The sequence below is a fragment of the Syngnathus acus genome, chromosome 1 (genome assembly GCF_901709675.1).
Source record: "Syngnathus acus chromosome 1, fSynAcu1.2, whole genome shotgun sequence".
NCBI lineage: Eukaryota > Metazoa > Chordata > Actinopteri > Syngnathiformes > Syngnathidae > Syngnathus > Syngnathus acus.
This window is the reverse complement of record NC_051087.1, coordinates 9,225,858-9,241,590: the sequence shown is the minus strand read 5'-3', so window position 1 is coordinate 9,241,590 and position 15,733 is coordinate 9,225,858. Positions and strand designations below refer to the sequence as shown.

Below are 15,733 nucleotides of genomic sequence, written 5' to 3'. Positions count from 1 at the left end.
TAAAATTTAAGAGAATTGATGAATGAGAGAAAGTCAGAATACCTGAAGAAACACCAATGCAAATGCATTGACATGTTTTGAGTTCTGATTGAATTGTTGCTCATGAAATAGAAACAATATGAAACCAAATGTCGATTTGCATTTGATATACACCAAATTATCCAAATATAGTCACATTTGTTTATTTTAGTGTTTTTACAGAAATGTGAGTATTCATTTATCATTTTCATTATTTGAATAAGCCATTGATTTTTAAAAGTATCTTTCGTAGACCTTTGCCAATCCAAGCAGTTTGGCAATTGCTGCTGGGAAATGATGTTGTTGCCCTCTGTGGACGCATTGGGAGGAGACCGGTTGAGAGAGGAAGATAAAAGGAGAGCGTTGTAGCGCTGAACTCTACATTGCAGTTCAGGATCGAGGAGACCATGAGTAATTCTCCTCTGTGGCTGCTGGCCTCACTGGCCTTTGCTTATTTGTGTTCTCTGGCCGATGGTGTTACATTGTAAGTAGACTCACAATCAATCTGTCAAGCTGTCAGTCTGTCAAACTGTCAGTCAGTCAGTCCGTCCGTCCGTCCATCTCTATCTATCTATCTATCTATCTATCTATCTATCTATCTATCTATCTATCTATCTATCTATCTATCTATCTATCTATCTATCTATCTATCTATCTATCTATCTATCTATCTTTGTTGTCTTCTCTGGCTGATGGTGTTCCATTGTAAGTAGACTCACTGTTTAACACTTTTATCTATCAATCTGTCCATCTGTCCGTCTGTCCGCCTGTCCGTCCGTCCGTGCGTCCGTCTATCTATCTATCTATCTATCTATCTATCTATCTATCTATCTATCTATCTATCTATCTATCTATCTATCTATCTATCTATCTATCTATCTATCTATCTATCTATCTATCTGTCCGTCTGTCCGTCTGTCCGTCCGTGCGTCCGTCTATCTATCTATCTATCTATCTATCTATCTATCTATCTATCTATCTATCTATCTATCTATCTATCTATCTATCTATCTATCTATCTATCTATCTATCTATCTATCTATCTATCTATCTATCCATCCATCCATCGATCCATCGATGGATCGATCCATCCATCCATCCATCCATCCATCCATCCATCCATCCATCCATCCATCCATCCATCCATCCATCCATCTATCCATCGATCTATCTATCGATCGATCGATCGATCGATCTATCTATAGTATATCTTGCGCTGAATGGTAAATGGGCTCTACTTGTATAGCGCTTTTCTACCGGCACTCAAACCGCTTCACACTGCTGCTTTATTCAGCGACTGATTACATGCCATCAGGAGCAACTAGGGGTTCAGTGTCTTGCCCAAAGACACTTTGACATGGACGCATGACTGGGATCAAACTTTCAACCTCTCTACCACTGATCCACATCGCCCCATTTGAAATTAATTAATGACACTTTGAAACTGTAAACATTGGCTTAGCCATTCACATAATGATTAGCAGTTAGTTTGCAGGTCCACAAGTCAAGGTAATTTAGTCAAATAGTTATATTTGTTTGATTACATCAAACATAGTAAATAGAGCAGTGATGAAATGCTGTACTTAGCAAATTTTGGATTTCACTCCTTAACAATCAATAGTTGACTCATTGTTTGCAGAATCCATGTAAGGTTGGGAGCGAGTGAGGTTATCCTCAGACACAACATGACGGGGGTTTTCAGAATAGGGTCGTGACATGATCAAAATGATAAGAAAGGGAGGCAAAATGGTGGGGGGAGAAAATGCATTTGTCAATATTCACTGGAAAATCCTGTTGCAGAGTAAAAAAAAAAAAGAGATAAGCAAATCCAGCAAGTCTCTCCTTTAAAAAAAAAAAAAAACATTTTGCAAAACATTAAAGAAAAACAAATAAAACATGTATGTAGTATTTGGTGCAGTTACAAAATAAAAATTCATTAATTATAATGACTGAATTTTTGATACAGCTGCATTACTGAGTGTGATTATATTGTGCTGCTGTACATAATGCTGTGTATATCCTTGGCTTCTAATGATTCTCACATTAACGTGCTACAGGCAGGTGATGTCCGCCCCCAACCTGTTGCGGGTAGGAGCGACAGAAAACATTTTTGTGGAGTGTCAAGACTGCACTGGGGGCGACATAAAGGTGGAAATAAAAGTGATGAACCATCCAACCAAAACCAAAACGCTTGGCTCGGAGGCATCTGTGACCCTTAATAGCGCTAACAACTTCCAAGGCCTTGGGCAAATTATGGTAAAAGAGACACTGCAAGTATATTTTTTAAAAGTCTCTGAGTACTTAAATACAATATTTCCTTGCTACTTGTGCTCCTCTCTCATTAGTTACAAAGCAAGGACTTTAGCAAAGACCCCAACGACAAGCAGTATGTGTACCTGCAAGCTAAATTCCCTGACCGACTGTTGGAGAAGGTTGTGCTCGTCTCCTTTCAGTCTGGATACATCTTCATCCAGACAGACAAGAATCTCTACACCCCCGACAGCACGGGTGCGTGCGCAAAGCGTGGAGTCATTAACAGCCTTTGGGTTCAAAACAACTGAGAGCACCTAAAACCTGTCTTCCTGTCTTGCAGTGAACTACAGAATGTTCGGAGTGACGCCGAGCATGGAGCCTATTGAGAGAGATCAACATAATGAAAATGAGGCTGCCGCCATAATCATTGAGATGATGGTTAGGAGAAACTTTTCAATGGAATAGACAATCAGCTTTCCAGAAAGCTGATGATACAGATGTGATTCACATGAAATGGAATGGATTGATGATCCTGTTCAAAAAGAAACTTGTGTGGATAATGATGATGTTTGTTCAATGTTCTTTGTCCTTAGACACCGGAAGAGGTCATTTTACCTCTTGAGTTAGTCTTTCTGAAGTCAGGGATGTATTCTGGAAACTTCAAACTTGCTGAGATTGTCAGGTGATCTTTTTTTAATTCTGTTTTTCACATTTTCTAGATGTTTTTTAATTCAAAAATTGAGATGTTTTTTTAACCTGTAAATACAATGCTAATCCTATGAAAAGCTAATCGTTTTAACTCTCCCCACACTGATTTACAAATGTAAATATGAAATGAAAGTGTATGATAGAGATTGAAAACAGAAATGCATGACATTTGACAAAACTTGTTTGTATGGCTGCGTGTAGTCCTGGAGTGTGGAAAGTCGTCGCCAGGTTCCAAAGTCACCCACAACAGAGCTTCTATGCAGAGTTTGAAGTTAAAGAGTATGGTGAGACCCGACTGTATTGCAACTGACGTCACGGAAAAAGTGTGTTACTTTTTATCCAATTTGGAACAATCAAATATTTTCCTTATTTTCAGTGCTCCCCAGTTTTGAAGTCAAATTAACGCCTTCGGACCCCTTCTTCTATAAGGATAGCGAAGAGTTCACTGTCAAGATCAGAGCCACGTAAGTGAAAGTCATTTTGGTGTACTAAACTAAAGAGACTCTCTGTGTTTGACATCTCTTGTTGATTTGTGTGTGTTTGATTTAGGTATCTATTTGGCAAAGAAGTAGATGGGACGGCCTTTGTGGTCTTTGGGTTTCTAAAGGATGGCGAAAAGAGAAGTTTTCCTGAATCTCTTCAGAGACTTTCTGTAAGTTCAGTAAATTGCATCTGATTTTATTATTATGGCATCTGTAAAACTGCATAGTACAGTATGTGTAATAATAATAACACAGATAGAGTATATTTATTCACTGGAGACAAATACTGAATAATCTTTTTCATTTTTAAGATTATTTTGAGGGAGAAATGAAACAGATGGAACCAAAGCACAGATAAAACATCTTCACATAAAATTCACTTTATTTTTTTTTATATATCTGTATTTTGGACTTTTAGATTGAGAAAGGCTGTGGATTGGTCACACTCAAGAAAGCACAGATGATACAAACCGTCCCAAACATCGATGATTTGGTGGGAAGTCACATATTTGTGTCTGCCAGCGTTATGACATTGAGTGGTAAGAAAGCGTTGTGAATTATTTTTCACCGAAGAATCACACCAATGAGCTGCAAGGGCTGAGCCTCAATTACAATTTAGGTATAAGAGTGCATTTTTTTCTGTGTTTGTTTTGTGTTTCCAGGTAGTGAAATGGTAGAAGCAGAGTTGAGAGGCATCAACATTGTCACATCTCCATACACCATTGAGTTCAGGAAGACACCCACATATTTTAAACCAGGAATGACCTTCGATGTTACGGTAAATATTGTGACTGATATAGTGACCGACTGCACTGTTGAATGGTCGTGTAATGGAATGATAGGGTGGTGATAACATTTATGAAGAAATATTTATATTTATCTTCCAATAGCAAACATGGAGGATTTTACTTATGATATCCATGTGGAATGAAAATCAGTTGAATGTTTGCTGACAAAGCATTCTTTTGTTTCTTGGGGGGCAGCTTAAGGTCACGAATCCTGATGAAACTCCAGCACGAGGTATCCCTGTGGTGGTGAACCCCGGTGAAGTGCAGGGCTTCACCTCTAACAACGGCATTGCCAAGCTCACTGTCAATACAGTCTCAAGGGATGCAATTTTGACCATTGACGTAAGTAACTTGCCTGCAGGGAAAGTAACAAAGGATTTGGACAAACGGTGTACGCCAGCTTTTCATAGCCTGTTAAATCTTGCATTGTTTGTTAACTTCAAATACTTTGTGTGCTTGTATGTATTGTTCTATTACAGGCAAGGACCAGTGATCCTAAAATCCTCGATGGAAGGCAAGCAACTGCTACAATGAAAGCCATCCCATATAATGCCAAAAGCAAAAATTACATCCACATAGGTAAGAGGATATCCTGCAGTGCAGAAGCAATTTTAGGACGCCATCTTAAGTGTGCTTTTTGCAGGTGTGGATACAGCAGAGCTGGATTTGGGAGATAACTTGAAAATCAACCTCAATTTAAACAAGCCACCAACTCGAGATACTGACATCACATATTTGGTGAGAATCGTTTTAAACCCATTTCTTTGCGTGTTTGATAGTTATGATTTTCATAGATGAACGTTTGTCTCTGAAGGTCGTCGGCAGAGGACAACTGGTGAAATTTGGCCGTCATAGGACCATTGGCCAAGTTCTGATCTCCGTCATCATTCCCATCACCAAAGATATGCTCCCATCATTCCGTATCGTAGCTTACTACCGTCCAGATGACAGCGAGGTGGTGTCAGACTCGATTTGGGTGGATGTCAAGGACTCCTGCATGGGCACGGTAAAATGAACACAAACTCATCAAGTTTTATTTTGAGTATAAATGATTGGTTTGATGATTATATAAGTCAAAAACTCATATCTGATTCTCATTATTTCCCCCTTTTAATTTCAGCTCAAACTGGAACCAACAAGTCGTGCACCATCTTTTGAACCTCGCAAGATCTTTGGACTAAGGGTCACGGGAGACCCAGAGGCCACAGTGGGCTTGGTGGCAGTTGACAAAGGCGTTTATGTTCTGAACAAGAAGTTTCGTCTGACCCAGAAAAAGGCAACCACTTTTGATTTTTTTTGTTTGGTGGTCAATATGATCAGTATGGCCAGATGAGGAATATATTTTGGTAAAAGTAACTGAAAATTTGCATAATTTTAAAGAGATAATTGTGAACAAGACAATCATACAAATAGTGTCTAGACAATTCTCATGCTGCAAATTTTAGGAGATTTGTTTTTGCTCCAGGTGTGGGAGGCTGTGGAAAAGCACGACACTGGCTGCACACCAGGTGGCGGCAAAGATGGAATGAGTGTCTTCTATGACGCTGGACTGGTGTTTGAGACCAACGCTGGCCAAGGAACCCCTTACCGACAAGGTGACAGATTTGGTTGTCTTTCTGTCTATTTCTTTGTGTATTCACTTGGAGTGAGGATTCAAATTCCTGCAGATCCAAAGACCCCAATTAGCAAGATAAAAGATTCTTTGTGACCTGAATCAACTATAGAGGCAACATTAGCATAATAACTCAAATAAATTCCTGTCAGATATTGAATTTATTTATTTATTTATTTATTTATTTATTTATTTATTTATTTATTTATTTATTTATTAAAAAAAAAAAAAAAGATTAATGGAAAAAATCGGCTCCAGCAGATAGGGCATTTCTCGTCCAGGGCAAAAGGCTAGGTCCTTAAACACAACCAGGACTTTGATTCTCACCATGTGGATCAACATTCTTTTATCGTGCAACACTGAGCTGTAGTGAAAAACAGACAAATTAGGTCTCACAACATGCAAATTAAAAAAAAAAAAGAAAATCCGCCCCTGACTCTCATATAGGCTTCCTCGAATTAAATTTATCGCAATAATATCTGCCCTTTTTTTAAAATTATGAATTGCCAGTCTCCCATTTGATTGAGTTGTGTTCACAAAGCAGATGCCCAACAGTTTATTTCTGGAGTTCATCAGTATCCGGGTGGTCGTTTTCATGACTAAACTGTGTTGCATTTCCAGAGCTGAAATGTCCAGCACCCAGCAGGAGTAAACGAGCTACAACTCTACTACAGGTTACTACAACCTTAGGTGAGGATATCTCAACACTTCTACTCATTGTATGGCAAAACAGTGGGAGGAAAAGGAATCCCGCACTTGCACTAGACAACAAATCATCAATATATTGATTGTGGCCTCTCTTGTCTTACTCATTTCCTTTGTTTTCAGCAAGTAAATATGAAGGACTACAGAGGGATTGCTGTTTGGATGGCATGGCGGAAACGCGACTCTCATACACTTGTGAAACGCGCAGCGAGTACATCACTGATGGACCAGAGTGTGTCGCGGCTTTCGTGTATTGCTGCCAAGAACTGGAAGGCCAGAGAGCTGAGATGAAGCAAGACATCCTTCAAATAGCTCGAAGTACGCGATGGACACAGGCAATAGCGAAATGACGGTCTCTCATAACTCTCTGACTTTAAATCTCTTTTTAAGGTGAGAAGAATGATCACATTTACCAGGACAACATTGAAATTGTTACCCGCACAAATTTCCCTGAAAGCTGGCTTTGGGCTGAGGTCAAATTGCCTGCTTGCCCTCCACATAGACGTAACTGGTAAGAAAATTGGTCGTATCTTCACTCAACACATACTAAATAGGTACTGTCACTACATCTGCACATCAAATAAGATCCAATGCAAGAGCTGTGTGCAAAGAAAAAACATCAACACTGTAGGAGATGTGTTCAAGTAACATAGCTTTTAGTTCTAGTTTGTTACAAGGTAGCTAAGTATTTTTTTTTTCATATAGCACTCAATTAAACATAGTCCCTGTGGAAAATGATTTATATTAAATATATATGATACATTATATATATTTGTTTCTTTCAGTGACACAACATCATATGAGAGAATGGAGCCCATGCGTGACTCCATAACAACATGGCAGTTTATGGGTATTAGTTTATCCAAAACTCACGGTGAGGCTCTGCTTATTTAAAATCAAAAGCCGGTTTAGTGGCTCTGAATGCTCCTTCCGTTGAGCTTTTTTTTTTAATCCAATTACTATCTTATAGGAATCTGTGTCGGTGAACCTTTAGAGGTGATAGTACAGAAGGATTTCTTCATTGACCTCAAGCTTCCTTATTCGGTTGTGCGTGGAGAGCAGATTGAAATCAAGGCAATACTCCACAATTACAGCCCTGACGAAATCACAGTAAGTCTGTGTGTGCTCACTCTGCTGAATGACGAGATGAATCCGACGTTCAGTTCTTAGTTGCAATGTGTGGACACCATAAAACTAGACCATCCCTCAGTTCCCTTCTCCACCTTTGTGTTTGAGGTGCGTGTGGACCTGTTTGAGACAGCGGATGTGTGCAGTGCAGCCTCCAAGCGCTCAAAGTTCCGCCAGGAGGTTGAAATGGGGCCCCACACTACGCTAGCTGTACCCTACATCATCATTCCCATGAAAAAAGGAATGTTTGGTATCGAGGTCAAAGCAGCTGTGAGCGGTTCCCATCTCGCTGATGGAATAATGAAGAAGCTGAAAGTTGTGGTAAAGAAACATTTAAGAGTGGAATATTTTATTAATTTTATCGACAGGTTACACTGTTTGCGGAAAAAAAAAGATCACTATTTAGATGCTGGTGAAAACGAGTGTTCTAAGCAAGCACTTTAAAGTCCCTGTAAGGTTAAAACAAATGTCTAAATTTGATACGCCACAGAGAAGCATGCAGTACAAAAAAACGCTAAATACATATTTTACCACTGACACATAAATTCCCCTTTTTCCATTCGAGGGGACTAGACAATTTATTTATAGTACATGAGGAAGGGCGCCACCACTGGAGAGCAAGAAGGACTGTACGCTTTCTAACCAAACTAATGCTATTTTAAAGATGGACAAAATACATTCATACATGCAAAATACATGCTCTAAATATATTTCAGTTTTGATTATACATTTTTCAATGCATGTATACAAGTATTATCCTAATTATTATAATTATTATTATCATTATTATTATAGTATTATTATTAGTATTAAGTATTATTATGTATTATCCTAATCCAACAATGATGGGTTTGGAGCAACCAACAAAATAACCATGTATTTTATTCTATTTAATTTTTGCTTTTCTAGCCTGAAGGTGTCTTGGTTAAGGCTCCAAAGGTAATAGACCTTGACCCTGCTAAAAAAGGAATAAGTGAGTTTCCGCATTCCACTCCACTTTCTGAGAAGAACGTTGTAATTGTGTTGTGTGTTTTTTTTTTATAACTTGGCATTTTACCTTCAAACTTGTGTGTGCACACCGTAGATGGTAAACAAGAAGTCATCATCAACAGTCAAATTCCAAAGAAAGATGTGGTACCGGGCACAGATTCTGTCACACACATCTCTGTGATGGGTGAGATTTTTTATTTTTTTTTTAATCCATCCACTTTTCAATAAATAGACAAAAAGATGTACCGTCACATGATGAAAATAGGACATTGCGCAACAACAATATGAGCTGGTGTTTTTAACTGCGTGTGTCTGCGTGCTTGCAGGTAGAGAACAAGTTAGTGTATTTGTGGAAAATGCCATTGGTGGGACATCAATGGGTAGTCTGATTTATCAGCCTGGTGGCTGTGGAGAGCAGAACATGATCCACATGACCCTACCTGTAATTGCAACCACGTATCTGGACAAAACCAACCAGTGGGAAACTGTGGGCTTTCAAAAACGTGATGAAGCACTGCAACACATAAAAACTGGTAAGACATGATATTGGTCAAGGAGCAGAGATTAAATAGATGTAATCAAAATCTCCAATACGCTGAAGATCTCTTAAACTGCCAATGATGAAAGACATTATAATTTAATATCAAGATGTTTAAAACTCTGTTTTGGGCACAGGCTACAAGAATCAGGTTGCTTACCGAAATAAGGATGGTTCTTTTTCTGTGTGGGCCAAAAAGCCGAGTAGCAGCTGGTGAGTCAAGCAAACAGAATTTTTTTTTTTAAAAATCGGCCCTTCTGTCAAGAACTTTGATGTGCAAATGAACAGGTGTGCTGGCCTTCTCGTCTTTCAGGCTGACAGCCTATGTTGCCAAAGTGTTCTCCATGTCCAACCAGCTGGTGGCCGTGCAAAGAGATGTGATCTGTGATGCTGTCAAGTTTCTTATTCTCCATGCACAGCAACCTGACGGCATGTTTCGAGAAGTGGGCACGGTCGCTCACGGCGAGATGATTGTAAGGGCAATCCTTTTTCATTGCTGTGGTTTTTGTATTGCCAACGATTTCGATCATAACGTGGCTTTGTCTATTTATTGTGCGTGTGCGTAGGGTGACGTGCGAGGTGGGGACTCAGACGCCTCAATGACGGCCTTCAATCTCATTGCAATGCAGGAGTCACGCGCACTTTGCTCTGCCACTGTTAATGTGAGTACTTTACCCCAATTACCCGGCCAATAATCTTTTAATTACCAACTCCTTTACATACTCCAAAAAGATTACATCGGTGTTAAGTGATCAGCTCATCAATTTTTGAAGTGATTGATCAGTGATTGAATTGACTGCTGAAAGTCAGGTCCGAATCCATCAGCACACCAAGATTTTCAGACTTGGTATTTGGTTTTTGAAAACAGTGACTCAGTGCTTACGAATAACACGCTGGAAACAGTTACTTTGGTTTGGTTTTGGTCAGGCTGAATAAAACAGTTTCATCCAGTTGTTACTTTGATTCAAGCAGTGACACAAATTGTCACATGAATTGATTGCAGCATACGCAGACTGAACACCAGGGGCCCAAAGACTGACCTTAGGAAGCTTCATGATCCCCCTTCTTACTTTGCTCTCCTTCTCTCCAGAGCTTGGAAGATAGCGAAGCCAAAGCACTTGCTTACCTGGAAAGGCGTCTGACCAGCCTCAAAAACCCGTATGCTGTAGCCATAACATCGTATGCTTTAGCGAACAAGGATAAGCTGAACAAGGAGATCCTCTTCAAGTTCGCTTCCCCAGGTGAATTCTGAAACAGTCTTCCTTTCACTTTTTGGTATTTTATATTCATGAATAAAAAAAACAAGAGTGTCATTTTACCAAAGTAAAAAAAAAAGTTAATAGAAATAGCCATTGCATTGTGATTTCTGCGAATTAAAGTTATCACAAAAACAATCATTATTGACTATAGGGAAAAAAAACCAAGTATAATAAAATATTAATTTCAAGTTATTTTCCTTTGCAGAGTTAAGCCATTGGCCTGTGCCTAAGGGACATATTTATACACTGGAGGCAACAGCCTATGCTCTTCTGGCTTTGGTCAAGGCCGGGGTATGTGAATTTGTTTAATATAATACAGACAAAAATACAGACATTTCCAGAAACAAACTGGGTTTGAGACTACAGACATATCAAAATCAATGTAAAAAGCAAGTGTTTTCCATATTGTCCTGTAGTATTATTTTAATAACATTTGAAATAGTAGTTGATCATTCCTACAGTGTATACTGTACATACAATGCAAAGTTTTCTTTTTTTATCTGTTCATAAAGCACTTTGAGGAGGCCAGACCTGTGGTGCGATGGTTCAACAAACAGAGAAAGGTGGGCGGAGGCTATGGATCGACTCAGGTGAGAGAAGATTCGATGTCAATATTCATGTCATCTGGGCTCTGTTGAATCCTTTTCCCATTTTTCCTCCGTTTAGGCCACAATTATGGTGTATCAAGCAATATCGGAATACTGGAGCAGTGCCAAAGAGCCACAATATGATCTGAAAGTGGATATTGACGTGCCGGGCAGATCGTTACCTCTCAAATACACCTTCAACAAGGAAACCTTTCATACCACAAGAACATCTGATGTGAGAGTGCCTCACATCTCATTTATTTAGCATTCTTGCTACTGTCCAAATGTGTTCCTATAAAAGCCTCTGTGTGTATTTTTAACCCACAGATGAAAAGTATTAATCAAGATATCAAAGTGACAGCCGAAGGTAGTGGAGAAGCAACATTTACAGTAAGTCAACTAATTATGTTCTGGTTAGGCTCAAGTCCCACAATATTCATATGGCCTTTTGTTTTATGATGAGGGCTATATATGATTTACTACCGTAATTTTCGGACTATAAGTCGCACCGGAGTATAAGTCGCACCAGCCATAAAATGCCCAAAAAAGTGAAAAAAAACCATATATATGTATATAAGTCGCTCCTGAGTATAAGTCGCCCCCCCACCCAAACTATGAAAAAAAAACGCGACTTATAGTCCGAAAATTACGGTATGTATATAGGGTCTACATGTGTGTGCGTGTGTGTGTGACTGTGCATGTGTGCGTGTGTGCGTGAGTATGAACAATTTCATGGCTTTATAATGAGTTCCATCATATAATTTGATGTTGTCAATGTGACAGATGGTGTCGTTGTATTATGCCCTGCCTTCCGAAAAAGAAAGTGACTGTCAGACATTTGACTTATCAGTGCAACTTATTCCAGGTAATTTTAATATTTTGTCATATTTTAAAATTGTATTTTATAATTTGCTCATTCGTCTGGGGGTTTTAATTGATTACATAAAAACATAATTTTTTTGTCTGATACTGTCTTCCCAGAAAGAATTGATGCGGAAGAGAAGATATACAAGCTACAAATAGAGGTTATGTAAGTACAATAAGAAAAAGAAGACTAGCAAACAGTGAGGTTGCAAAGTTTGATCCTTGTCATTGTGTGTATCATTCCTTTATTTGATTTTCAATTCTAAACAACCAAATAAGTACTTGTTGTATCAATGTTCATTCCAAAATGGAAAACATGAATTTTTTTATTGGAGCCACATCTGATGTTTGTAACAATGGAAAGGCCATGCTGCTTGTTGTATGTTTTTTTCCCCCATTTTGTTGCTCTCCTGTGAAAAACACCTACGTATGTACATGTTTTCACATTAATAACAGCAACAATTTGTGCACAAAATCAGAAACAAGTAATTATCCGTTTTTACCATTTTGCCTTTTGGAACAAATTTTGAGAAACAAATTCATTACCGTATTTACTTTGTTTTGTTTTGAAAAACAAATGAACATATGATACACAGATTCTTGACCCCCTGCCTCGGTCCCTTAAAAATTTAAACAAAAAAAATCTGATTGTTTGAGTTTCTCAAGAAATACTGCTATGTTTGATGTCTGAGCAGGTATAAAAGCAAAGAGCATGATGCATCCATGACAATCTTGGACATTGGCTTGTTGACTGGCTTCCGTGTTGACAACAACGACATGGGCTTGGTATGAACCCTCACAGACAAACCTTCTTCCATTGCTAAAATAGCTTCGAACCACTTCCTGATTGTATGTTTCCATGTAGCTGTCCAAAGGTCGTGCCCCCATCATTTCAAAGTATGAGATGAACACAGCCTTGTCAGAGAAGGGCTCTCTCATCATCTACCTGGACAAAGTAAGACAGACATCTCGTCACCTTGCCCCTGACACTTATTTCCCTTTTGATCATCGACAGCTGCTTAATTTTTTTTTTTATATCATACCACCTCCACAGGTCTCTTATAGGCGTCGTGAGGAAATCAGCTTTAGGATCATCCAGACCCTGAAAGTCGGCATCTTACAACCGGCTGCTGTGTCTGTTTATGAATACTATGATGGTGAGTCACTTTTTTAAAGATACGTGGATGGGATTTTTATGGAATAAAATGCGGCGTTTAGTAGAGCAACGTTCTTGCACCATATTTTACAAATAAAACAATACATCCTGTCCATTTCTGCAACAAAACTACTTTGCAGAGAGGCGTTGTGTGAAATTCTACCATCCCGAGAGGAAAGCTGGCCAGCTGCTGAAACTATGCACAAAGGATGAATGTACCTGTGCTGAAGGTAAGATGAAACACAGCTCCGACTGTATCGAGTGAATTTTCTGAGAAATACACTTTGTCTGGACAGAATTACATTTGACATTTTTGTAAAGCATTGTTCTCACAGTTGGAAAGCAAGAGTGAACTATTTTTTCCAAATATTAGTAAAATTGCCACCACTGTGTGCAGCTGTAAGAGCCTGCCGGACAGGACACAAACAAACCCTGACTTCTAGCATCACATCATTACATCAAGTTAATTCATCTCTTTTTTCCCCCACACCCAGAGAACTGCAGCCTACAAAAGAAGGGTCAAATCAGTAATGATTTGCGTGCACAAAAGTCTTGTGAGAGTACCCCGACTAGCAAGATAGACTATGGTAAGACAAGTACAGTACAGTATATTAGTTTTTATTTGTCATTTTAGATGATGGAGAAATTAGTAAGTAAGACAATAATGTGTAACTCGTCTGTCCTCAGTGTACCGCATAGAATTGGAAGCATTTCATGACGGTTTGTCAACTGACATCTACAAAGCACGGGTGACCCAAGTCATCAAAGAAGGTAGGATTTGATTTCAACTGACTGAGGAAGTATTCACATTTGCTGAATGTTGATGCTTTCAAACTGAGACTTTGATCAATATATTTACTTTCTTCTCCCATGTTGCCATTGCAGGAAATAAAGATATGGGTGCCCAAGGCCAACTACGCACATTCCTCAGTTATCCACACTGCAGGGAGGCTTTAGAATTGGACGTAGGCAAGTCGTATTTAATCATGGGCTCATCGAAAGATATTCACAGGGATGACGAGACACAAACGTAAGTCCCTGAGTTTTCTTTTTTTTTTGCATCAATGCTAGTTTTGTTTGATGCACTTGAAACATCAACTTGTTTTCAACCTCCTCTTTTTAGGTTCCATTACATTCTCGGAGAGAAAACGTGGATCGAATACTGGCCTACAACTGCTGAGTGTCAATCCCAAGAACACAGACCTACTTGCATAGGCATGGAGTTCCTAAAAAGGAAATATGAAGGTTTTGCATGCGAACAATAGTCAAAATCAAGCTCAGACAATGAAAACACGTTTTCACTATTCCCAGAATGTCAATCTTTTATGTCATGAAATGTTACACTGTGCCGATTAAAATTAGATGGCTATTAATCTCACTGTCTGTTTTACTTTCATAATAATGATTTATTAATCGTTTAATTTACAATAGTTTTAAAACTAAATACACTGTACTGTGTCATTAAAATTCATAAAAAAAATACATCCTCACGAGTCGTAACATATCCAGCTTGTTTTGCTGTTATATTAAACAAAGGGAAACTGAGAATCGCATCAAATTGCCGTGAAGATGATCTCGGGATCACACCATTAGGCTACTTTGAAGTTACTGAAGTGTTCTAGCATGCCTGGGGAGAAAACAGCTAAGGTAAACATCACAAACGATTATGCCAACAAATTTAAAGCTTAAGTTACATGGCATTTTTAGTGTCTGCTAAATGGATCTTAATAAATGCTCACAATTATGCGCAGCAAGATACCACATCTTAGATTAATGCCTGGCAATATAAGAATGCTCAGAGTTCTACAGCTCAGCACTTGTTGCTTGTATAATAAATACCATCCCTGCTGGACCCAGAAAAGGGAAAACATAATGACTTTAATAAAAGACATTTGTTTTCATATGTGTGAACAGTCCCTACTGCCAATGGCAATTTAGAGCTTTGCATGATCAGAAAAGGTTATTCATTGAAAGGTGTGCCATTATTTGGAAGGTATAGAATCGTAAATCTCTAGAAATAACTAGAATGTTATGTGTTATGTTTCATGCGCCCTGATTGCTTTTGCAGAGTTAAACTCAGTCATTCTGGAAGAAAAGTGAAGAATCCATTACAAACGTTTCCTGATAACTCATAAAATCACATTTCCTCAAACATTACTTTACACGTATGCAGGTCCACCAATATTGTAAAAAAAACTTTTTTTGTCATAATAATTGAATATGTATGTACGTATATTTTTTTTCCTCTTGATGCTTTGTGCTCGTCATAGTTTTGCTGACAGTATAGCTGCTCTCCTGATTATGAAACAGTGAGGCCAGAAAGGAGCGCATGCAGTAGTGACACAAGCAGTGAGAGTCAGCTCATGCTTTCCCCTCCCCTACCTCCTTGCTTTTCTATATTCCATTCATAAAATGCAGCATCACTGGCCACTCCATTTTCACTCTAGCCTAAAGTTGCTAGGCAACAGCAGAAAATAAAACAGAGGGAATGGGCTTTCACCCATTTAATCTCTAAATGAAAAGGACTGATGGGAAGTCACTGGACAATAACTGTTTTCCATGATTTCAAATTTAATTTGTTGTGCAAAATGTATATAGGCATATATGTTTAAAAAATTAAGAAAGTCGAGGGGCAGAGGCATATG

General features: G+C 38.7%; 1 protein-coding gene across 1 annotated transcript; it reads left to right on the top strand.

The window, feature by feature from the left end:
* Window positions 1–349: 349 nt before the first annotated feature.
* LOC119121753 (complement C3-like) lies at window positions 350–14,466 on the top strand. Its single transcript, XM_037249647.1, has 43 exons — window positions 350–502; window positions 2,076–2,274; window positions 2,364–2,526; window positions 2,612–2,709; window positions 2,865–2,953; window positions 3,181–3,263; window positions 3,356–3,443; window positions 3,529–3,631; window positions 3,880–4,000; window positions 4,124–4,239; window positions 4,445–4,591; window positions 4,729–4,828; window positions 4,893–4,987; window positions 5,064–5,255; window positions 5,370–5,525; window positions 5,715–5,844; window positions 6,483–6,551; window positions 6,690–6,884; window positions 6,957–7,077; window positions 7,352–7,440; window positions 7,537–7,676; window positions 7,803–8,015; window positions 8,604–8,667; window positions 8,779–8,868; window positions 9,011–9,217; window positions 9,360–9,435; window positions 9,536–9,695; window positions 9,789–9,884; window positions 10,313–10,463; window positions 10,687–10,772; window positions 10,994–11,071; window positions 11,148–11,303; window positions 11,396–11,458; window positions 11,852–11,933; window positions 12,050–12,098; window positions 12,628–12,718; window positions 12,798–12,887; window positions 12,987–13,089; window positions 13,229–13,318; window positions 13,583–13,675; window positions 13,776–13,859; window positions 13,974–14,118; window positions 14,212–14,466. The coding sequence occupies exons 1-43, from the start codon at window positions 426–428 to the stop codon at window positions 14,351–14,353; spliced, it is 4,980 nt and encodes a 1,659-aa protein (XP_037105542.1). The 5' UTR covers window positions 350–425; the 3' UTR covers window positions 14,354–14,466.
* The last annotated feature ends 1,267 nt before the right edge of the window (window positions 14,467–15,733 follow it).

Excerpts from the sequence above, each read along its gene's own strand:
- LOC119121753 (XM_037249647.1), top strand. The coding sequence starts at position 426 with ATGAGTAATTCTCCTCTGTGGCTGCTGGCCTCACTGGCCTTTGCTTAT. Across the intron at positions 5,845-6,482 it reads AGGAACCCCTTACCGACAAG|AGCTGAAATGTCCAGCACCC; the intron begins GTGACAGATTTG and ends TTGCATTTCCAG. Across the intron at positions 9,218-9,359 it reads ACTGCAACACATAAAAACTG|GCTACAAGAATCAGGTTGCT; the intron begins GTAAGACATGAT and ends TTTTGGGCACAG.